General features: G+C 38.6%; 1 protein-coding gene across 6 annotated transcripts in view; it reads right to left on the bottom strand.

The window, feature by feature from the left end:
• Positions 1–20,306, bottom strand: part of LOC129749937 (sodium/potassium/calcium exchanger 3-like) — a 33,815-nt gene extending 13,509 nt beyond the window's left edge. The window contains exons 1-3 of one of the 6 annotated variants that reach the window (XM_055745072.1): positions 20,165–20,306; positions 8,581–9,265; positions 8,319–8,506 (exon numbers count right to left, since the gene is read on the bottom strand). In XM_055745072.1, the coding sequence (XP_055601047.1) occupies positions 8,319–8,506; positions 8,581–9,061 (669 nt within the window). In that variant the 5' untranslated portion in view covers positions 9,062–9,265; positions 20,165–20,306. Of the gene's footprint in view, positions 1–8,318; positions 8,507–8,580; positions 9,335–9,505; positions 9,583–19,884; positions 20,144–20,164 lie in introns of those variants that run through there. The other 5 variants (XM_055745069.1, XM_055745071.1, XM_055745073.1 and 2 more) reach the window with 5 other exon arrangements.
• Positions 20,307–25,300: the final 4,994 nt, after the last annotated feature.

The following is a 25,300-nucleotide window of genomic DNA, read 5'->3' as shown; positions in this document are numbered from 1 at the left end:
CAGGAATACTTCTATTATTATTTGAAATCCCCCTTCCTTTCCAGTAGCGAGACAGAAAGGGGGGAGGAGGCCTCTCTTATTTTTTTCACGTAACTCAAAAACTCATCGAGCAAATGGAACCAAATTTGGCATGGAAGTATACTTGGATACTATAAACGTTTTTATAATTATGGGGAACCCCTTTCTCCTTCCAATGAGTAAAAACAAACGACGACAAACGACTTTTTTATTATTGTTTTGTATTTGTGTACTTACTGCGCGCTATTTTTAATGCGTTTTCCGTCGTGTTCATCACCGTTTTAATCGTCCCTTTTGTGTCCTGTGAATCCGTTTCCAACCGGTGCCGCCGTGTGTAGTGGAATCTTGCTCGATTGGTGCCCCCGTGACGGATTTTCTCGCTGAAAGTTTTTGCGCTGCATTCTTTTCCACTATTTGTTTTGATCCGCTTTCAATAAGGCACAGATACGCCAAAAACAGACAGTGAACTGTGGAAAGAAACTTTCGCGTTTTTCGTGCACGGTTCCAGCAACAAAATTTTGGATACAAGACAGGCTCAAATGTCTTCCATCGCTATGGCCTGTGACTCTGTGACAAATGCGCCAAGCCCACAAGCGATTCCGACAGCATCACTTGTCAAGGCTTTTGTACTCTGGCGTATCACTTCAAGTGCGCTGGTCTTCTTCCTAAAATCCAGGGCAGACAACAAAAATCTGCTTTGGGTCTGTGATGCGTGCTGTAATCTTTTAAAGAATTCAGCGTTTCGACGCACAATGGCTTGTTACGAATCTCTAATCCGGGATTTTAAGAAAAATCAAGCAAGCTTAGCTGCGGAAGTGAAGTCGGAATTAGCCGTGACTCAGCGAAAATTGGACAAAATCATTAACGACCGTTCCCATTTAAATCCATCCCCTCGCATGTCTGCCCGTTGGCCCAGCCTTGGCACCCCTACAAACAAGTGACGGCGGATCGAACCACCTACTCAAACCTCCCGTGTGGGTACTAAGAAAGTCATCGTTAAATCGATAGCCACTGTTGCACCTGTCGTGAATTTCAATATGTAAAACCGTTGTATTTTTCGCTTATGAAAATTTTATGTAAACTTTTTGTAGATCAACCTTTCGCGTCCAAATTAGTTACTAGAATGACCGTTAAATTTCACTTCCCTTTCTCTTTCGAAACTTCTCTCCCTCTCATCTCTTCATTCTTGCTAAATTAGACGAGTTAAGAGAGTTGCGTTCCGTTCACTCTTATATTATTGTAGCAATGTCAAAACTAACGTACACTCAAATTTTGACATTCAAATTTTGATCATAATCATGATTAAATATTATATAATATTCAATTTCACGAAGACCAATGTTTTCTACATCAATTTAATAAATACCAATATTCTCTACAGCACCGAGGGAGAAAAACTTTTGGGTCTATCTCGCAACGTTGCAAAATACCGTCACAACTAAGGCTGATGTCATGCTGAAGCAACTAGCAACGCGACCTACAACGCAACGTTCACACGACTAACCAGCTCTCATTTGATCTCCATGGAAATCGCGCAGACCTGTATACTGGTCGCTTTGTATAGCGCGACCAATCTGATGCCAATGTGTTTTGTAGCGCGACTAGTAGGAAATCCATTAGGAATATTGTTTTTTCTCGATTTGAAGCAGTGATTCCGGGTTTTAAGCACAATAGTACGAAGATCTGTCCGAACTTGTGATAATAAACTAAAAAATATCCTAATCGGCGAGAAAATTTTCATGAATTCTTAGTTCCCGCAAAAAAAAAACAAGGAATTTTGTCGGTTCAAATTTTGGCATTCTTGCAATCCGGGTCGTGATTTGATGAGTTTTTGATGGCTCTCGAAAGAAAGGAGACGATTCAAAGCATTATCAGATGTAGAGAAGTGATGATTTGTAGGGAATTTCAAAGTCACAGGTCGCGCAAGCATGACATACCAATGCGTTGCAACGCAATCTTATTGGAACGTTGCGTTGCGTTGCGTTGCTAGTTGCTTCAGCATGACATCAGCCTAAGGACATCGAAGAACTCGTCACGGAATGTCTCCAGTGCGAATCTGCCGAGGTTTACCTATTGGTACGGAAAGATGTCGACGTGAACTCGCTCAGGTCCATTTCATTCAAGGTTGGAGTGGATCCCAAGCTCGAAGACGCCGCTCTTTCCCCTAGAACAACGAGTCCCTCGAGGCCTCAGCCTCATGTGCTTGCTAGAATTTTATCGGATCTACTAGCCAATCATTTTCGTCGTCAATTACTTCTTCCTTGGGGCGCAACAGTTTTAGCATTTTGGAGACCTCTAAGCCCTTCGACTCAGTCGCGCTTATTCCTGCCAACGTCTTCAGTCGTTCCGGGCCTGAGTTCGACTGCAGTGACGAGGTTCTCCGACCGGTTTTCAACGGCAAGTATTCATTCTGTTCGAGAACTTACAATGCTCGTGACATGATCTCGCCTTACAACAGATTTCATACCGACACCGACGATTAATTTGCTACGATCCGACCAGCCACTTCGACTTGGGTCACATCACCGCGACGCACCGAGCTTGGCCTTTTGGGGACCTCTGAGCCCTTCGACTCAGTCGCGCCGTTTCCAGCCAGCGTCATCAGTCGTCCTGGCCCTGAGTTCGTCTGTGGGGACGAGGCTCCCCAGATCGCCTTTACAGGCAAGTACCTTTCGAAGAAAGAACCAATCTCTCGCGTGATGAATTTCTACCAATTGTCAGATCCCTACAACGGTCCTTGGGTAGGCTGTTCTCAATTTGCTACGATTCGACCAGCCACTTCGACTTGGATTACATCACCGGGACGCACCGAGCTTGGCCTTTTGGGGACCTCTGAGCCCTTCGACTCAGTCGCGCTGTTTTCAGCCAGCGTCATCAGTCGTCCTGGCCCTGAGTTCGTCTGTGGTGACGAGGCTCCCCAGATCGCCTCCACAGGCAAGTACCTTTCGAACTCAAGATCCATTCCCTCGCGTGATGAATTTCTACCAACTGTCAGATCCCTACAACGGTTCTTGGGTAGCTCTGCTTCAACCATTGACGCCTATCAACACGCTACGCTTGCTAACTCAACAAACATAGGACTTTCATCACCGGGACGCATCGTATCAGGTCCAACGGAGACCCCTATTCCCTTCGACTCAGTCGCGCTGTTTCCCGTCAACGTTATCAGTCGTCCTGGCCCTGAGTTTGTCTGTGGCATAGGAGTTCTCCAGCCTGTGAGCTCAGGCAAGTATGGCCCTCCTAACCGTTTTCCTCCGCCTGATGGTTCCTCTCCTTCCAGCGTTCGAGGCTCTAGGTCTGCGATGGAATCTTATGATTCACTCGCCATGTACTACCAGAATGTCGGGGGTTTAAACTCCTATCTAGCAGATTATCTGCTCACCAGCTCTTGTTCCTGCTACGACGTTGTCGCTTTCACGGAAACATGGCTGAACGACCGTACTATCTCGAGTCAGATATTTGGACCAGATTACGTTGTTTTTCGTTGTGACCGCAGTCCCCGTAATAGCAAGAAGGACACTGGAGGTGGAGTTTTAATTGCTGTTATATCCAATTTTCATGCACTGCTTATTGACGATGACTCCTGGCACGACTTGGAACTTGTGTGGACCCGCATCGATCTTGGCAACCGAAAACTCTACGTATGCGTGCTGTACCTGCCCCCTGATCGCACACGAGATGTCGCCCTGGCGGAATCTTTTTCTCGCTGCATATCCAAAGTGAGTTCTCTCTGCGCCCCCGAAGACGATATTCTCGTCATTGGTGACTTCAATATGCCCGGTTTGAAGTGGTGCTCCAACCATGGTAGCTTTTTGTACCCGGATCCTGTGCGCTCTACATTCTCGGCGCCTTCAAACATCATACTAGACTCCCTGAGTACGGCAACTTTGCGTCAAATTAACAAAGTTTCTAACGAAAACGGCCGTGTGTTGGATCTCTGCTTTGCTAGCGATGGGTCTCGCGTTCCGACCATTGAATCGGCTTCTGCTCCGTTCGTTGAGGCAGTTCAGCATCATCCAGCTCTAATGGTTTCGCTCGAGGTCACTGGATTGCATGCTTTCGTCGAAAAAACAGCACCTTTCTATCTCGACTTCAAGAAAGCGGATTTCGATGCTATCTCCCATATCCTGGTCACCATCGACTGGGAATCTGAACTCAATCTATTGAATCCCAATGCTGGGACCGAAACCTTTTCGCATATCTTAAATTACGTTATCGACCGCCACGTGCCAAAGCGAACGACTTCCGGGAATTTGCGGACTCCTTGGTTTACGAAAGAACTGCGTCGACTGAAGACGCCGAAGAGATTAGAAATTACCATAAGCTCAAATCCTCCCAAACTAAGGATGTATATCGAAGACTAAACTCCGCTTATAAAAAAGCCAGTAAGCGTTGTTACCAAAATTATCTTTTTCGAGTACAACGTAACCTCAAGTCCAACCCAAAATCGTTCTAGAAGCATATCAAAAGTCAGCGGAATGAACCTGGTATTCGAACTCAAATGTCTCTGGATGGCAACACTGCGAACTCCGATGGCGGAATCTGTGCTCTCTTTGCTCAAAAATTCTCGAGTACCTTTGCTACTGCTTCAACATCTCCAGAACACGTGAAGAGTGCTGTCAGGAATGTTTCGCCACTCGGCTTCAGCATGAGCACGATTGTTGTAGAGGATGTGGTCATATCTAAAGCAGCGGCATAGCTCAAAAACTCCCTCTCTACTGGTCCGGACGGTATACCATCTACCTTTTTAAAAAGATTCATTCCTGTTTTGCTGACACCTGTAAGACTCATCTTCCAAGCTTCTCTTGACAGAGCCACCCACCCTTCACTGTGGAAGGAAGCCTACATGTTTCCAGTCCATAAAAAGGGGGACCGGAGAGATATCAACAACTATAGAGGAATTTCTTCTTTATGCGCAATCTCCAAACTATTCGAATTAGTCGTCATGGATCCGATTTTCTCGTACTGTAAGCAAAATTTTTCAATCGATCAGCACGGTTTTATGCCCAAACGCTCTACGACAACAAACCTGTTGACATTCACTTCCTATGTACACGAAAGTTTTGCTGCTAAGCCTCAAACTGACGCCATTTATACTGATTTGTCAGCAGCGTTTGATAAGGTGAATCACGATATCACCATTGGTAAGCTTGGGCGCTTAGGATTTTGCGGACCTTTACTTGGCTGGTTCCGCAGTTACTTAACTGGACGTAAATTGACAGTTCGCACTGGAGACACTTTCTCCAGCCAGTTCTCTGCTTCCTCTGGTGTGCCCCAAGGTAGTCACTTAGAACCGATTATCTTCTTAATCTATTTTAACGATGTGCTCACACTCCTTAACGGCCCGAAACTTAGTTATGCTGAGGACCTTAAACTGTTCTACGCCATAAACGGTCAGGACGACATTGATTTTCTGCAAAACCAGTTTAATCTTTTCGCACAGTGGTGCGACATCAACTGCCTGCCTTTGAATCGCAGTAAATGTGCAGTCATCAGTTTCTCACGAAGACGGCAGCCTTTTTGCGCTGAGTACTTCTTAGGAGATGAGTCCATTGCGCGGGTGGACCACATCAATGATTTTGGCGTAATACTCGATCGTAAGCTGGAATTCAAAACACATACGAACTACGTTGTCGATAAAGCTTCTAGAAGCCTCGGATTTTTATTTCGAGTGGCCAAGGAATTCAAGGAAATGTATTGCCTGAAGAGCCTGTATTGCAGCATAGTTCGATCCATCCTCGAATACGCCTCAGCAGTCTGGTGTCCTTACTACCAGAACGGTAATGAGTGGCTCGAGGCTATCCAGAGGCGCTTTTTGCGTTATGCCCTCAGACACCTTAACTGGCAAGACCCGTTCCACATGCCAAGCTACGAACATCGATGTCGTCTTATAGACATGGATACTCTTCAAGCCCGAAGAAATGCAACACGAGCTTCTTTTGTCGCCGATCTACTGACATCGCGTATCGATTGTCCTACGCTACTGGAAGCTATTCCTCTTAGTGTGAGACCCCATGGACTGAGAAACCAGGACCTGCAACTGTATGTCCCCATTCGATTGAACAACTATGGAGCCAATAGTGCATTCATCGGTGTAATGAAAACGTTCAACCGCTTTTCCGAGCTCTTCGACTTCGACGATTCGCGGAATGTTTTCCGAAGAAATGTTTTAAGAACATCAAGAAATCGTTAATTAGGGGAGATGAGGGCATAATGGGCACCTTAAGGAAAATGCTTATTTAACCATAGAGAACAGCTGTAATATGTGAATTACATCATTGTTTCGTGTTCCGACACTCAAATAGTCTATTGTCTAATTGGATGAAACTTAAAAAAGTAGATAAAAACGTTTAAAGATGCATTTTAAAAAATTTTGCCGAAAGCTGAAAACCAGTCACTGTAGAGGCATAATGAGAAACCCCCCGAGGCAGTATGAGCAGCATTAATGAAGGCATAATGAGCATTTTCTGCCGGGGAATCTAGCAGCGAATTCGACTCGACGAAGTCAATTGAGTAATAGAGCTACAGCTCAACTTGTATCGTCTGACGATTTGGCCTATTGGTTAGATGTCGGAGAGATAATCAGTAGGCTCGAGTTCGATTCCTGGTGGAGGTGATTTTTTTTTCTTCATTTATCATTTATGATCATGATTGCACTAAACGGTGAGGCGTAGATTCATCAAACAAAGCAAAAACAAAATAATCTAGGTCTGTTTGTAGAATTCAAAGAATTAACACATGTTCAGACATTATGTTTCTGGTGTTTTGTTTGACGGATGATGCTTTGATGCTATTAGCCGTATAATGTAACAATAAAAAAAATCAATCATGAATGGTATGTGCAAAAAAAAATCCCCTCGAACAGGAATCGAACTCGAGTCTACTGATTACCTCTCCGACATCTAACCAATAAGCCAAATCGTCAGAGGATACAAGTTAAGCTGTAGCTCTATTATTCAGTTGACTTCATCGAGTTGAATTCGCTGCTAGATTCTCCGATAGAAAATGCTCAATATGCCTTCATTGAAAGTGCTCTGTTCGCCTCTAGTGAACAAATTAAAGTAAAAACGCGTTTTACAATTGATTAAAGTTATCCTAGGTTATCAAATTATGTATATATTAGTTAAGTAGGTTATCAAATTCTTTAAACAAATCACAAAAAGGTGAAAACAATTTGTAGTCATTATTGAAAATTAAAAATCAAAAATCATCCAAGCACTTAAGATACAGGGTTGTAGAGCCATTTAGGCTGACCAACAAAAATTTCAAAATTAAATGTTAACCATAAAACAGAGAAATAAAGCAAATTTTACTACTACTACAATTGATTAAAGTGAAAAATAAAAAATTTTATGATGCTGAAAATTGAGAAACAATGTGTAGATCATGTTGCAGTGCGTACATTTCAGATCAAGATGATTTAAAGGTCATAAAAGCTTATTTGGTGGTGCTCAAAAATTATAATACTTTCGTCACTTGAGAACCTAGCTGGTTATTATTTAATATTTCTGTAAATATGAAAAGAATTTTTCTTTTTTGATGAAAAATTAATACTATAGGTAGTACGAAACAAGTCCTCATGAAAATTTGTTTAATAAAATACGTACTTATGTAGAAAAATGGACTTCTCATTATGCCTCGGGTGCTCGTTATGCCCTCATCTCCCCTAGATGTAAATTTTATGTAATTTTAACTTTAAGTCGTCATTTGGACCTATACTTGGTCCGTTGATTGAATAAACAAATAAATAAATAAACTGATTATAAAGGGACCTTCCATATATCTTTTTGAGTAACTGAAGAACAAACCGAGCAAATGGAACCAAATTTTGAATGGCTTGGTATTAGGGTATGATAAATGTTTCCCTGAATCTTTAGCATAATTTATAGGGAGGGATGCTCATGAATAATTTTTACATATCTGAAAAACAATTCAAGCAAATGGAATACGAGTACATGTTGACATTAAGGAAGTGAATATGAACATTGTTGAAAGATTTTCGCAGTTTTTATGGGTATCTGTAAACTGAAACATCTGATAAAAATATTTAGAAGATAGCCTTTGTCATTACGAACACAACACTATCATCCGGTCTTGAGGAATGTAGCTATCACCAAAATGAAGGTCCACATTCCTTAATTATAAAGGTTTTAAGTTTGGTGATATTCAACATATTCAGGATTTTTAAGTGGTAAGTAAAAGAATGATGGTATAAACATTACTCCTCAATGATTTTGTAATTTTTTTAACGATTTCGAAAACTATGATTTGTTGAATATCTCACTTGCTTTCCGACTTACCTGTCCCCCAAATAATCCACAAACGGCCGGTACGGCAAGGATATTGAACACCGCCGATCCCACCACAGCTCCCACTCCGATATCACCTTTGGTCACAAAAGTACCCACACAGTTGATAAACAACTCCGGGCTCGACGAAGCAGCCGCCATAAACGTTGCTCCAGCAACATCTTCCTTGACCTGTAGTTCTGTGGTGCGTATGAATTGAAAAAGTAGATATTTATCATTTCCGCGCTATCACAACATTGCATCAGCCACTTACTTTTGCACAACAGCTCAATGACTGGCACAAAGTAGTCATCACAAACGATAGCCAACAGCCAGAAGCAGTAGCACGCGATCAGAATATGAACCGCGATCCATCCATGGCGCCTCTGGTATCTGGTGAACCCATCAGAAGGAAATTCGTAAATAGCTGGCGGAGTACAATTTCTACCCCGACCCACATCACTTTCGTTGAAAGCGGTTGTCACATCCGGAGAAAGCGTCGTCGAAGTCGTGAGATCAAACACTTCAGCACCCCCAGTAGCTACATCGAACACTTCCACCTGATCTTGTAACACTTCCAAAAGATGGCGCCTGGGTCGCGCTCTCGAGACTACAGAACCCCTGCCATCTGAATTCGATATCACACTATTCAGCAAACTTATCGAAACTAAGCTCAGAAAGAACAACACTCTTAGCACGAATGCGATCTTCACTCTTGGGTGCTTAATTCCACAGAACGTCCTAGATTCTACCATCTCCAGATTGCACTGTTTGGGGTTTTCGATTCGTTGCACAGCTTTTTGATTTGCTTAGGCCAAACTACCTTTGTAAGAAATCTCTTCAACCGGCAGCAGCAACACGAGAAGCTCCACGCGATAAGATCGTCTCACTCGGAAGAAAGTTAATTTCCATTGTCCCGTACAGTTTTATAGGCTTTTCCACTTACAAGCACTAGGGCACTTCAAGTAAATCAGTAAGTGATACCTGCTGCCGCAACACCAACTATTTAGGCCCACCGAGAAGATAATCTTAAGCCACCCACCCACACAAACACACACACAGCCAAAGCCAAGGGTGAACGAGATGAATCCAAACAAAACGGGATGCATCTCTTTATCGCAAAGAAAACAGAAACACACCGAAAGTTTGTCATCACTCACTCACCGAGCAGCAACTGATTCTGTCACTTAGGTACCTACCTACTCTAGAGCGGCCGCAGCATCGTGATAACTTCGAATTACGTCGTCAACCATTATGAACCTTCTGTCTATCTACTATCGCTTGGTGATTGTGTAAATAAACCGGATACTCTAGTTTCTACTTTTAGGGTTCTATCGGAACGTGATTCGTGTTTAGCCTAATGATGACGTATGAATTAATCTTCTGGTATTAATTTTTCATTGATCCCGAATTTTGATTTCAAAGATCCTAGGGCTTCCTTCAAAAGTTTGTTTTGTTGAACTCTCGGATGTTCATAAAAAAATAATCAAAATGTATTTCTTCATGGACCGGAATTATTATGGGTATTTGATTCATAATTCATTGCATTCAGGATTCGGAATCTTAAATTCTTGGGACCCACCTTAAGAACTTAGGGTCTCTAGAGCTGGGAAAGTAAAAATGTATTAAAGCTTCTCTCGACAAAAAAAAGATTATAAATTTTTGTGTTTCTCTAATCCTCCATTTGAAACATGCTGTTTTCATTCGTTCATAAAATGGTTAGAAAATCTTTGAACATGTGAAATTAGCACAAAGATAAAATTAAAATCATTTGGAATTATTAACTCAAAACTTTTTTTTTTGCTATCTTCTCTTGTGTCCTTTTTTTCATTTTTGTTTTTTTAGGAAAAGGAAAAGATGTTTTTTTGGTGGGGACAGATGTGTGCAATAAAGTTCATTTTTCTCCATAGATGTTGCTACTCCGAAGGAATTAGAGAATTTTAGCCTTTTCCTTGGAACGTTTGGCAGAATCTGTCTTATGTTGTATGCTACACTCTAATTCTCCCTGACTCAGATTTGAAGGAAAACAATTCAAAATGCGCCAAAACTGGGAAAACTCAAATTTTGATTAGAGCGGCAAAACTCAGAAATGAATTGTAGGGGTTTTCGCGAATTTTGAGTTGTTTTTGTTCAGGGTGGTTTAGGCTTGTTCATGGATCGAATGAATGAAAAAAAATCAAAAATTTATGAAATTTCATAGCGGTTTTGAATGGAATTTCTGATTTAAAAAAGAAAAAGACGATTGTACGGTGTGTTTAGAAGATGGATGCGTGCATTTTTATTCGGTTGGTTTATTTTAACCACAAAAAAAAATAGTGCCACCGGGCCATTTGACTGCATCCTGCCGGTGGAACTACGTGCTGTCCCACTTGGCACACTCATCCGCCAGCACACTCTGTCTAATTTGAGCTGATCTGAAAAGACAAGAAAAAACACCATAGCTGAAAATGATTTACACTTGAAAATTATACTTACAGTTGTGAATGATGGCTTCCGTAGAGATTGCTGGAAGAAGCGATAAATTTGTAAAATTTTGTATTTTTCCTCTCTTTCTTACTCAATAGTAAATGTAATTAAAAGTTGTACTCACCTTGATTATTTCGTCAACTGTCTCCGATCATCGCATCTAAACAATCAACACTGGCTTTTGGAACTCTCTGAGTTGTTTTCATCTATTTTGTTCGAAAACGTATGCGTCTTCGCTAAGTTCCAGGCTTTGAAAATCATTAGATGAAAACAACTCAAAATTTTGATGGATTTCAACTCAGTGGTTTTCATCTTCATACATGGTGCGACCGCTGAACCGAAATTATTCAGTCTCTGAATAATCTAAATTTACCGTGTAGGTCACAGTCCAGGTAGGCTTGTGGACTTTCAGGGAGTGTAAAGTTTAATATGAAGCCAAAGGGGTATAAGTGCATAAAAGCTTATTCCGAGGAAACAAGCTTTCAAGTTGTTGTGTTTGGCCATGTTCCATATATTTTTTAAAAATTAGTTAATTTTTTTTCGAATGTAAAAGTATTGAAATATAATTAAAAAATATGAAAAAATCAGCAAATAAAGTTGAAGTATAAAAAATCGCTTGGCATTTTTAACTCAAAATCGACCATTCTGTCACTTATACCGGTTTTGCTCTGAGGGTTTCATATGCAAATTTAAAGATCTTGCGAATCCATAAGGGGTATCAGATTTTTTTTTATTTTAATGCCCCCGAAATAAGTTTAAATCCGTTAAACATACGCTTCTTTTAATTCAGGCGTTCAAACCCAATGCACAATGGGGGAAAAAGTTTATAAACCGCGAAGAAATTCAATATCTTCCCTCCTAAATGAACCAAAAAAAAAAATATTTTTTGTGTCTTTTTCCAAGAAATCAAATGAGCTACCAAGCATCGCATCGGAAAATGGAGTTATGGCTTATTTTACCTTCGATTTCTCTCTATTTTTCAATAATTCATGAAAAAAATTACTTCGAGCATAAAAATTTCGATCCAAATACTGTTTTCTGTGATTTTTTTTCCGAGGAACCGAATGAAGGTTGTTTAAGCACCCGCACGTAATGTAAAATAGAGTTTTGGCTGTTTTACTCTCAATTCCCCTGCATTTTTCAATTCATTTAGAAAAACGCATGATCGGCATGATAAACCATCTTGAACCAAATGAGACTTATCTTGTGTGATTTTTTTTCGAAGAAGCGAATGAAGCCATCGCACGCTTTGTAAAATGGAATTATGGCTGATTCAATTCTCGATTCCCCTAAAAAAGTTCGGAATAGAAAATTTTGAAAAAAATGAAACTTGTCTTGTGTAATTTTTTTCCAAGGAATCGAATGAAGGTTATTTCAGCCACTACACGCATCGGAAAATGGATTTATGTCTGCATTTTACCCTCAATTCCCCTAGATTTTTCAAATAGTTAAGCCATAACTTCATTGTTCGAAGCGTTCAGTGGCTCAAATAGTTTTTATTCAATTCTTCGAAAAACACACAATATAAATATCATTTGCTTACGCTTATGCTTATGATACGTACACAGCCAGATCTTGTCAGCATCCCTGTGAATAGTAAAAATACCGTTACTATTCATCTTATCAAGGCAACTGGGCCGGGCCCACTGTGCAGTATTGGACGCAGAGACGACTGGAACCAGGGGAGGAAGAAACGTGGACAACAGTACCATACGTTCCCATGTTCGTTTGATATTTATTCGTTGGGAGCATAAATGCTAAGATATTTCTATGCTCCTTGGTGTTGGGCCTTGCGATTCTTCCTTCAGGGGATGGAAATGAGGTTTTTCTACATGGAGTCTAAAATTTAACAATACAATAATTAAAGAAATTTCTTTAACCATTATACACTGTTTAGTTCTGGATCCCTGTACCTTCATCTCAGGTCATCGACCATGGTTATAGCGCAGAGAAATTATTACCACCAGCACCAGCACCAAAATTCTTAGAATTTTTCCATTCTAAAAGATTTCAGCGCCAAAAAGAATACATGCGCATTATGACATACTAAAATATCAAAAGCAAAATTCTAAAAACTATTATTTATGATTAGATTTAATAACAACGTGCGTTGCGCGCAATACATAATATCATTAGCTGTGCGTTATGTTTCCAGTATACATATTTTCCTCAAAATTATGGAAAATCAAGTGTCACGTTGTTGAGCTGTGTGATAAAAGTGGTGTTAAAAAAGAAAACCTATAAAAATGTCAATGAGAAATATATGTATACAGACAAAATTCATTTTTTTGATCGACGCTATGAATTCCATTGGGATTTGTCTATGTATCGTGTGATCAACATCTTTAACTAAGTTTTGGTGAATCTCGTTTTTAAGCTTTTTTCCCCAGATTTAAGCTTTTTTTGTCTTGATAGCATAGGAGATGAAAGCTTAAATCTGAGAAAAAAAAGCTTAAATCTGTCAAAACAAGCCTAAATCTGAGATGGATTGTATACACGGATTGTATATCGTTGCCGGTATCTGCGTTTCACATAATGATGAACAGTGTGGTGAGTATAAAATAAGGCAGAAACCGGAATGAAACGCACACAAGATCCATTTTCTATACGAAAAATAAAAGTAGACCTGCTCAAAACATAGCAAGAAAGATGGATAGTCACATAAAAGGCAAGTGTTGAGAGTGTTCATTCTACGGGGCTCTAGAAAACTATAAAAAATAATTATTGGATCGCCTTAAAAATTCTTGAACAACACTCTAATCTAAACCACATTAAAACACATAATTCATCTTCCAAGGTGAACTAATGAAAATGGTTCTACTCTGCTTAGCTTTAATTTGGTAGTGTCAACATAAACGTGAAAATCCTTATGCCGTCTATGCAGTTGTCCGATCGATGAAAGTGAACTATTCTATTAAAACGGAATCAGACCAGAAACACATCACAGCAACCATACTTCCTTCTCCGATTTCACAATTTCTCTTCTTTTCTAATTCGTAACCCATACACGTATACGAAGGCATCACAAAAAAAATTTCAGGTGCCATTTTTAAAACATATTTTCTTAAATTTTCAAATACTTCACACCAAACTTTTCCTTCAAGGGCAATGCTAAGCTAACACTCTTTTTTACCCTCAACTTAATGATATTTAATTACATCAAAGAACCACTTCCCTGTTCACTTTTTGACTTCGCGTGATTGCCAAATACCATCACCGACCGCAACAGTTTCTGTTAATTATTTTCTTCCAAAGGCCATTTCCTTTTCATTGAACCAAAGCTGGGCCTGGGCTGCACTTTAAATGATTGAGAAAATTTTCGTGTTTTCATATCACAAGGAAACACAGCACAACCCAATTCCAACAAAAAACCAGGAACGCGACGACTAGACGGGCGAACGAGAGAAAAACGACCGCCCACGACCAAGGCTCAACTCCTGGTCTGGTTAAATTCAATTTTTTGAAAGAAAACTCAGAAATAATCCTTAATGATCCATTTGAATTCAATTTTTCGAATAATTTTCTTTAAATGCAAGGAAAATTGACACGAGCGAGAAAACACGACCGCACTCCACCAAGGCTTACTTAGATCAAACACACAAGATTTGGTTCATTTGGTTTAAAACTTTCAAGACCGAACATGCGATTTTCTGAAATATTTGGAAACTGTAAGGGAACTGAGGGAAAAACAGCGATAGGGGAGATGGGGGCATAATGGCCACCTTAAGGATAACGGTTATTTAACCATAGAAAATAGCTATAATATGGAGGTTACATTATTGTTTCGTGTTCAGGCACTTGAAAAGCCTATTCCCTAACGGGCTGAAACGTGAAAAACTAGATGAAAACGTTAAAAAATGCATTTTAAAAAATTTTGCCAAAAGCTGAAAACCAACCACTGTGGAGGCATAATGAGAACCCCCCCTGAGGCAGTATGAGCACCTTTAATCAGAGCAAGATGTGCGTTTTTGCCGGGGAATCTAGCAGTGAATTCAATTCCATGAAGTCAGGTGAGTCGTAGATTCATCAAACAAAGCAATAACAAAATAATCTAGATCTGTTTGTGGAATACAAACAATTCACGCACGCTCATACATTAAGTGCTTTGTTCGGAGGATGATGCTACTAGCCGTATAATGTAACAATAAAAAAATCGATCATGAATTGTGAATGGAAAAAAATCACCTCGAACAGAAATCTAACTCTAGTCTTTTGATTACCTCTCCGACACCTTACCAATAGGCTAAATTTTCGGATGAAAACTAGTCAAGGTGTGGCGCTATAAATCAATTTTAATTCGCTGCTAGATTCTACGGCAGAAAATGCTCATTATGCCTCGATAATATGGTGCTCTATATGCCCCTAGTCAACAAATTTAAGTAAAAACGTGTTTTAAAATTGATAAAAGTGAAAAATCAAAAATTTTATGATGGTAAAAATTGAGAAACAATGTGTACATCATGTTGCAGTTCGTACATTATAGATCAAGGTTATTTTAAGATCATAAGAGCTTATTTGCTCAAAAATTATAATATTTTCGTAACTTGAGAACCAAGCTAGTTTTTTTTAAATATCTCTGTAAAGATGATAAGGAGATTCCTTTTTTTGTGAAAAATTAATACTATAGGAAGTACGAAACAAATCCTCATGAAAATTTATTTAAGAAAATACGCACTTTCGTAGAAAAGCGTAGTTCTCATTATGCCTCGGGTGCTCGTTATGCCCTCATCTCCCCTAATCCTATTTTTCGATGCGTGCGATGGCCCAAATAGCCTTTATTTGATTCCTCGGAAAAATCTTTCCAGATCGTTCTCATTTGATCCATAATTTTCCTCTGCGAACATGCATTTTTCTGAATTAATTGAAAAATACAGGGAAATTGAGAGTAAAACAGCCATAACTCCAGTTCCGACGCGTGCTGTAGAACAAATAACCTTTATTCGATATCTCAAAAAAAAAACACACAAGATAAATCTCATTTGATTCAATTTCTTCAATCCTGATTATTAGAGTGCCCCAAATGACCCGACTTTCGAAAAAGTTATGCGCTGCAGGCTAAAATTGATCCTTGGCCTAGTACAAGATCTCATGCCAAATTTGGGTCAGATCTGATCACGGGAAGGGGTCGCTCAACGAGCCTTAAGTTTGTATGGAATTTCGAGACATTTTGTTCGGGAGAAACATGAAGAATCAGTTTTTCATCAATAACTTTGGTTTCCGTCTGCCGATTCGTTTCAAAAACGGGTTTTCTTAAAGCCTAAATTATGGAAAATATTTCATCCGAAGACTGCATTTCAAAAAGAGTAAAGATAAGAAAGTTATTAAGCATCAAAAATGGGCTAACTTTTTAACGGTGCTATTCAGCACTGTTAATGAGATGAGATCTCACTAACAGTGCTGAATACCAACCTTATAAAAGTTAGCCCGTTTTTGAAGCTTAATAACTTTCTTATCTTCACTCTGATTGGAATGTAGTCTTCGGATGAAATATTTTTCATAATTAAGGCTTTAAGAAAACCCGTTTTCGAAAGAAATCGGCCGACGGGAACCAAATTTATTCATGAAAAACTGGTTCTTCATGTTTCTCCCGAACAAAATGTCTCGAAATCCCATACAAACTTCAGGCTCGTTGAGCGACCCCTTCCCGTGATCCGATCTCTCCCAAATTTGGCATGAGATCTTATACTAGGACTAGGATCAATTTCAGCCTGCAGCGCATAACATTTCACAGGTTTTGAATTTCCCATACAAATTTGGGACAGTCTACTGATTATGTATTTTTCTGAAATAATTGAAAAAATGTAGGGGAATTGAGGGTCAAACAGCCATAGCTACCTTTTCCAAAGCGTGCGGTCGCTCAAAAAGCCTTCATTCGTTTTCTCATGAAAAAATCTCATAACGGAAGCCTTATTTGGTTGAAAATTTTGTTTTTGCAACATTTAAAAAATTAAGGGGAATCGCTGTTAAAACGGCTATAACTCCATTTTTCATTGCGTGTGGTGGCACAAATAGCTTTCATTCGATACTTTGAATATAATCACACAAGTCACAAGATAAGTCTCATTTGGTTCAAAATTTTTAAGTCCGAACATACTTTTTTCTGAACTTTAGGGGAGATAAGGGCATAACGAGCACACGGGGCACTTTTCTTTCCAACAAAAGTACGTATTTTCTCAAATAAATTTTCATGAGGATTTCTTTCGTACTTCCTATAGTATTAATTTTTCATCTAAAAAGAAATCTTCTTATCATCTTTACAGAAATATTAAGAAAAAACAGCTAGGTTCTCAAGTGACGAAAATATTATAATTTTTGAGCACCACGAAATAAGGATTTATGACATTAAAATCACCATAATGTACGCACTGCAACATTATGTAAACATTGTTTCTCAATTCTCTGCATCATTAAATTTATGGTTTTCCACTTTGATAAGTTTTTAAACGCGTTTTTACTTAAATTTGTTGACTAAAGTTGAACAGAGCACTATCAATCGGGACACGATGAGCGTTTTCTGCCGTATAATCTGTAGGGATGAGATGAAGAATATACAGAAAATAAATCAAATTTAATTAGGAATAAAATAAAATAATAGTTGTATTCGGCAACACTGTAGATGAATAAAATAAAATAAATTTCTATGAGAAAATTTGCGATTTTGGCAGCACTTGACAAACAAACAAAACAAAGTCAGTCATTGATCTATTCTTGCGAGCGACAGACGTGTTTAGGTGAATCTCTGAATTGAGATTCGTAAAATCACGACAATGGCTGCTGCTGCTGATTGTTTTGATTTGGCCTTCCGGTGGAAATAAGACGGAATTGCCGTTAGAAGCACAGATATTTAAGGCTGCTGATGCTGATTGTTTTGATTTGGCCTTCCGGTGGAAATAAGACGGAATTGCCGTTGAAAGCGCAGATATTTAAGGCTGCTGCTGCTGATTGTTTGTTTTGAATAAGTCTTCTGGTTGGGCAGGCTGTTTCTTAGAATACTCTCGAATTATTCCGGCTCTTGTAAACAGAGACAGAGTAACAAGGAAAACACAGTTTGAGAAAGCTGTTGCTAAGAATGTTTTTTTTGCGGATTGTTCCGGCTCTGGTAAATAAAAGCAGAGCGACAGAGAAAGCACAAACTGGGAAGGCTTTTGTGAAAATATTTTCGGATGAAATGAAGAATATGTAAAAAAAAAAAAATATTTGAAAAGCTTTTGCAGAGAATGGAATGTAGAATTGAGTTGAGGGATATTTGGGATATAAAATTTTGTATTTTAGAAAAACAAAAGTCGGTAAATTAAAGATTCCATTGAGAATAGAGTTGAGAAGGAATGTAGAAATGTCATGAAGGATAAGCAGAAATTAAATAAAATTTGTAGTATGGAGAATAAAGATGTGGAATATGGAATAAAAATTGAGGATATTTGGTAAATTAAATTTTGCACTAACAAAAAAAAAACAAATGTTGATGCGTGAAAACTTTGAATTAAGAATAGAGGTGAGAAGGAATGTTGGGATGAGATGAAGAATATACAGAAAATAAATCAAATTTAATTAGGAATAAAATAAAATAATAGTTGTATTCGGCAACACTGTAGATGAATAAAATAAAATAAATTTCTATGAGAACATTTGCTATTTTGGCAGCACTTGACAAACAAACAAAACAAAGTCAGTCATTGATCTATTCTTGCGAGCGACAGACGTGTTTAGGTGAATCTCTGAATTGAGATTCGTAAAATCACGACAGCAGCGAATTCAACTCAATGTAGTCAACTGAATTATAGAGCTACAGCTTGTCTAGTTTACATCTGACGATTACGAAAAACCTAAATTGTGAAATTATCATGACACAGGGGCATTTTAAGGAAAAATTCATACTTGCCATGACCACAGCATTTAAAGCAAATTGGTAATATTTTGCAGGCTTAAAATGTTTCAGATTCTTCAAAACAAGGTGGCACGTATTAGCCACATGGGGCGTTATATGAACTTTTCCCCTAGGCATAGTTTCAGACACCCCACAAGCTAATGAACGGAGAAACAATCCAGAAAAACACTAATTGGGACAAGATTTCTTTTTTTAACAAAGCCAAACTTATCTTGTGTGATTTTTTCCGAGAAATCAAATGAAGGCTATGTAAGCTATCAAGCATCGCATCGGAAAATGAAGTTATGGCTGATTCTACCTTCGATTCCCCTCTATTTTGTTTCTAATAATCCTCTCCCAAACACATTGCGCAACAATCTGTTTTACCAATTCTTTTGTTTAACTTATTCGCATAGATTTCACAGCCGGAACCCCTAAATACGAAACACACGGCCCACACTTGGTGTGTTTAATAAAAAATAATAAATAATAAAAAATAATAAAAATAATAATAAAATAATAATAAAAATAATAATAAAAATAATAATAACAATAACAATAATAATAATAATTATAATAGATGAAATCATAAAACAATAGACTGAGTCGATTTGGGGACATTTATGAATTTCTCAGACCCTGGGGTCTAACAAGCTTCGTTTTGCTTCAAAACTCATCCATAATTCTTTTCAGAATTTTTAAGTAACGTTTACATGAATAAATTTGAACTTTTTTGTTTGTAAGCAAAACTGATTATTTTGAACTGAAAAATCTACATCATTTTTGTTGCTGATGTGGAACCGAGCCTGTTTATGGATTTTGTGCCAATTTATATATTTTCCAAAGGGAATTTTCCACTGAACAACTTTGTCGAAGACCGTTACCTCGTTCTTATTTGGCAAAAAAGTTATTAGTTGTTTAACTCATACCTAATTTATTTAATAGGGGCATGTGGCATCATGGCTTTTTTCTTCGTGTTTGTTATGATTAGACAAGAATATTTATAATTTTAATTGCTCTGCCCCATAATAAATTTTGCCATCAACACAAATGTTAAATTAAACTTACAAACTGTCTTTTTTTCTGTTCTGTGCCATCAAATCAAATGACCCAAAAACAATTTCAGAAGCCAATGACCCCACATCCCATACAAATGTAACGGTCAAGCGTTTGCGAATTGCACGGTTTTCTCATCCTGCCGGTTGATTATCCGAAAGTCCAAACAGAATATTTTACAACACCTTTTACCTTATGGCATGCCCGACACATTTATCTCATGAAACTTGTGTAGCAAAAAAAAAGTTCCGGGACAACTTGCAACGAGCACACGGTGTAAATCAACGGCACACGGAACCCAGTTGCATATCCCGCAGTCCATTTTAATCCGAATCCAGCAGATGCAACGTGATAATGCAGCTCAGTGAGTGATAAGATTCCGGTCGTGTCTCAGCTTCTTGTGCTGGTCGAGAATGTTTGCTCTCCGATGGCACTGTTTGGAAAACGCAACATTGTTTTGGGACTTGTTTACCTAATGCTGATACCGGATGATAATGACTGAGACGACGAGTGGCCGAACTTTTCAAACTTTCCGAACGAGACTGGCCGCTACAGCTGTTTTTCGTTCTGCTTTCGAATTCGTTACTAAATGGGTCACATTCAGCGTAGTTCTGATGAACTACCGAGGTAGACAACAATGACGATGTTTTTTTGAAACTTGTATGGTTTCCGTGAGACACAACCGCGGCTTTGATGTTGATAGATTTCGTTTTCTCACGAATGACGACATCAACCGGCAAAGCATGGAGGTACGAAAAGCGTTTATTGATTTTATTGTATTTATTGTATAACGTACATCAAAACTAATATGGCGTTAGTATTAGAAAAAGTGAGGTACCGCATGACTTTTTTCACGCAATACTTCGCAAGGCACCAGCACTGGCAAACAAGCTTTTTCATCATTTCTCAAGTGAAAAGTTCACTAAAAACGACTTTAATTATAAGAAACAGAAGGATTAATCGAATCTGCGTGAAACTTGTAATTTTTCGTGGTTAACATAAAAGGTTTTATGGTGAACCAGCCGGCGCTGTCTGATAAAACAACAGCTTGTCGTTTTTCCAATCGTAAGCACTTTCGGATGACTTTGAATGTTTTGTTATATTTAACAAACTTCCCACAAATTTTATTAAAAACAATCATATCAAAATTGGGACCGAATCTCCGTAAGAACATGTGATTTATTTTAAATTTTGAATGCTGTTAACTTTTGAAAAAAAAAAACGAATTTCAATACGAAATGCCATTCTTTTTATTAGCTAACTCCCGAATTACGACAAGAATGCATAATTAAAGAGTGATACGGTCAAAATTTGGTCAATATCAACTTGACGTATTTCTTTCAATTTTGAATTTAAAAACCCTGAACACCCCTCATTTTGAAGGTGTGTGTGGGTAGAATTTTGCTCCAATTTTGATTTTGGAATTCACTCTTCAGTTGTCAAAATGCCGTCCAAGGAAGAAGAACAGCGTATCAAAATTTTGCTCGCGCATCGCGAAAATCCGAGCTACTCGCACGCAAAGCTGGCAAAACCACTAAAAGTTGCCAAATCAACCGTTACAAATGTAATTAAAGTGTTTAGGCAACGTTTGTCGACAGCCAGGAAGTCTGGATCGGGGGGAAATCGAAAACCGGAAGCCACTGAGACGACAATGAGAGTTGCCGGTAGTTGCAAGCGAAACCCTAACCTCTCTCTCCGAGATGCCGCAAATAAGCTGGGTGTATCGTCTACAACCGTACATCGAGCCAAAAAACGAGCCGGACTATCGACTTACAAGAAGGTAGTGACTCCAAATCGCGATGATAAACAAAATACGACGGCCAAAGCGCGATCCCGGAGGCTGTACACGACGATGCTGACGAAGTTTGACTGCGTGGTAATGGACGACGAAACCTACGTCAAAGCCGACTACAAGCAGCTTCCGGGACAGGAGTTTTGTACGGCAAAAGTAAGGGGAAAGGTAGCAGATATTTTCAAGCACATGAAACTGTCAAAATTCGCGAAGAAATTGTGGTTTGGCAAGCCATCTGTACCTGTGGCTTGAAAAGCAGCATTTTCATAGCTTCCGGGACTGTCAACATTATGTTTTTGGTGCTTTGCATAATCCACCAAGATGCTACTAGCCATATAATGCAACAATAAAAATAATCGTTCATGAATGGTATTTGAAAAAAATTACCTCAAACAGGAATAGAACTCGAGTCTTTTAATTACCTCTCCGACACCTTACCAATAGGCCAAATCGTTAGATGAAACAAGTCAAGCTGTAGCTCTATTATTCAGTCGAATTCATCAAGTTGAATTAGCTGCTAGATTATACGGCAGAAAACGCTCATCGTGCCCCGATTAATAGTGCTATGTTCGCCCCGAGTCAACAAATTTTAGTAAAAACGCGTTTGAAAATTGATTAAAGTGAAAAATCAAAAAGTTAATGATGGCGAAAATTGAGAAACAAAGTATAAATCATGTTGCAGTGCGTACATTTTAGATCAAGATGATTTAAACTTTAAATTTAAGGTCATAAAAGCTTATTTCGTGGTGCTCCAAATTTATAATATTTTCGTCACTTGAGAACCTAGCTTATTATTTTTTGATATTTCTGTAAAAATGATAAGGATTTTCCTTTTTAATGGAAAACGATAGGTAGCACGAAATAAACCCTCATGAAAATTTATTTAAGAAAATACGTGCTTTTGTAGAAAAGAGCAGTGCTTATTATGCCTTGGGAGCTCGTTATACCTTTATCTCCCCTACACCCAAAATTTAGCCTCTGTGTCTATCGGGTGTAATCAATTACATAGTATCATTGGTACAAGAAGATGCTGATTCGATTTGCGTCCACCGGCTTTAACCTCCCAGAGCAACCGAATTGCGTATGTCTGAAAGAAACAAAAAAAACGTTTTAACCTCCCTCCCTATCGCATCACAAGACGGAGAAGGATGGAAATAAATAGCGGCCAATACCAGGCAGCCAGCGAACCGAGCACTGTGCGTGTGTAGCAAAAGAACTGGAGGAATTTCCTGTGTTGATCTCCATCGACTTGCTCTTTCCGACATTGACTTTGAGACCTGCAGCCTTGGAGCTTTCGGTAAGGTCGTCGAGTTTTCTCTGGATATCCGGTTATGTTTCGGTGAGCAAATCAATATCCAAAGGTAAATAACTAAAAAAATATTTGTTATAATTTTTTTTTTTTTTTCAAAGTTATAGCAAAGTAGTTTTTTACATTTGACACATTTTTCTAGACTATTAATTTTTGGTCTATTCGCGCCATATCGAATTTTCGTGTCTACCGCGCATCCTATGTAAAACCAATAACTTCTGGTCAGTTCGTTTGGCTGACCGAACATCCGTACATAGCAAAGAATTTAAAAAAAAACCATATTCAACCACCTGGGTGATCAACTAACATTCAATTGGTCAGTACTTACTCACGCTCAGTTGTCTTTTGTTTTATTTCCGAAGATAGATTGCCGTCCTCCGTTGCAACAAAGTTGCTACCATATCGCATTTTGTACTCGTTTTAACACATTCTTATTTTTCGAAATTTAAGTCCGAAACCTCAGGACCAGCAAAACAACAACCCAGTTAGGATATATGGCTGAGCTTAGCTTGTTTGACTAGTGACTACTCATATCCACCTTAAATCATTAAGCCCGAAATGCTTTAATTAGCCTTCAAAAGAACTACCATTTCCTCATGGTTTTAATAAAAATATAATATTAAATTTTATCGAATCATCCAGTGCATTTCGAATTTCTTGATCGCTGGCGTGGCTAAGTAGAACTAGTTCCACATCGCCAATGGTTGCAATTCCGTGATTGATCGAGGCCATTTGAATTTTGAACAAGGGCCAAAACAATGCAGCTTGGGGTTAGCAACTCATCCTCAATGCACAAAACTCATGCTTTCCCTTTAAAAATAAAATAATAATAATAAATAACGGCGCCGGCCACGTCCTAGTAGTCAAAGAGGGATGAAGGAAGGATTGTTAGTAAGATACTTTTTAGGATCAACCATAAATCTGTTATTCCAGATTTCTTCAAAAGCTTGTTTTGAAAACTCTGAAACAATGATAAGTCAATATCTCCAGCTATTGAAACTGTCTATACGTCTGTGAATCTCTATTCAAGTATCTCAGGAAGGGTTTTTTTAGTAAGGGAGAGGTTTGGATAAGGAGCCATTTTTGGAAAATGGTGCGATCTTTGGTTGACCTACACCTCCTATGCTCCTAGAAATTTTCGTAAGGAAACTCCTTATAATATCTGCGAGGTGTTTTAATAAGAAAATTTAAAAAGAATTATGAACTCTCAAATAATTAGAAAAGCAACCATTCCAATTTCCTACAAACTAGCTGATTCCCTCACTATAATCTATGCTTATATTATTTTTAACAATTGACCTTAACCTTCCAAAGCCGTTCGCAAAATTTCCGTACAAATCTATTTTTGATAAATTTGACCTGCAGCTTACGTACGTTCTCCTGGCCGCAAATATTGACCGATTTCGATGAATTTCAATTCATTGTATAGATCAGGGGCAGCACTTGGTGCTCCGCGAAGCTTTTGGAAGTGCTCCGCGACTTACGCAACGAAAATCATAAACCAACTTTGGAAAACTCTGATTTTCTATCGTTTAGATTTTATCGAAGCATACGAAACAAATATTTACAGGGCATATAGTACGTTTTTGGTTGCTGTTCGTTCAGTCTTTAATGAGCAGGATGACAACACACCCGCAAGGTGATGCATCAAAAACCTCCATCGATGGTCGTTGAGTTGGACCTGGAGGAAATCGAAGAACCTCAGCCGAAAGATGTATCCAACGTCAAGAAAATAATAATCGCTATAAAACACTTTATGAAAAGGCTGTTTTTGCGTCGTACTTCGTGAGTTACTGAGTTGCAAAAGCTGGAGAAGCGCATACTATTGGTGAAAACTTAATCAAACCTTGTATTCAAGAAATCGTCCGTGTCATGATTGATGATAAAACAGTGGAATTGGTAAATCCAATTCTTATGTCTGACAATACGGTTTCTCGGCAAATTTGTGACATAGCTGAATATATTGAAAGAATTTTTATTTCTCAATTGAGAACTTCATTATTTGCCATGCAGCTTGACAAATCCGCAGATGTAGCAGGACTAGCAATTCTAATGGTATTTGTCCGCTATCAACGTTATGAATGTTTCGTAGAAGATTTGTTCCTTTGCAAACCGTTGCCAACGTCCACAACGGGGGCTGAAACTTTCAAGCTAATTGATGATTATGTTGCGGACAAGAATATTTCATAGGGAAATTGTATTGATGTGATTACGGACGGTGCGAAAGCTATGGTTGGAAAAACTGCCGGAGTCGTTGCCAAGGTCAAAGAAAAGGCCAATGGTTGCGGAAGTAGTCATTGCATCCTTCATTGACATGCACTCGCTATGAAGAACTATCATCATCTTTGAAAGAAGTCTTGGCGAAAGCGTAAAATTAAGGGGGGAGTAGGGTCTAACGGGAAAAAAAAAACACCATTTTCACGAATTTTTTAAGAGCTATCGTTCAAACAAATGTATTCAAATTTTTTTGCATTATACGAAGCATTGTTAAAAGAACATTTAGTAAT

This window comes from Uranotaenia lowii, chromosome 2, assembly GCF_029784155.1.
Source record: "Uranotaenia lowii strain MFRU-FL chromosome 2, ASM2978415v1, whole genome shotgun sequence".
Lineage (NCBI taxonomy): Eukaryota > Metazoa > Arthropoda > Insecta > Diptera > Culicidae > Uranotaenia > Uranotaenia lowii.
This window is presented reverse-complemented; position numbering and strand designations above follow the sequence as displayed.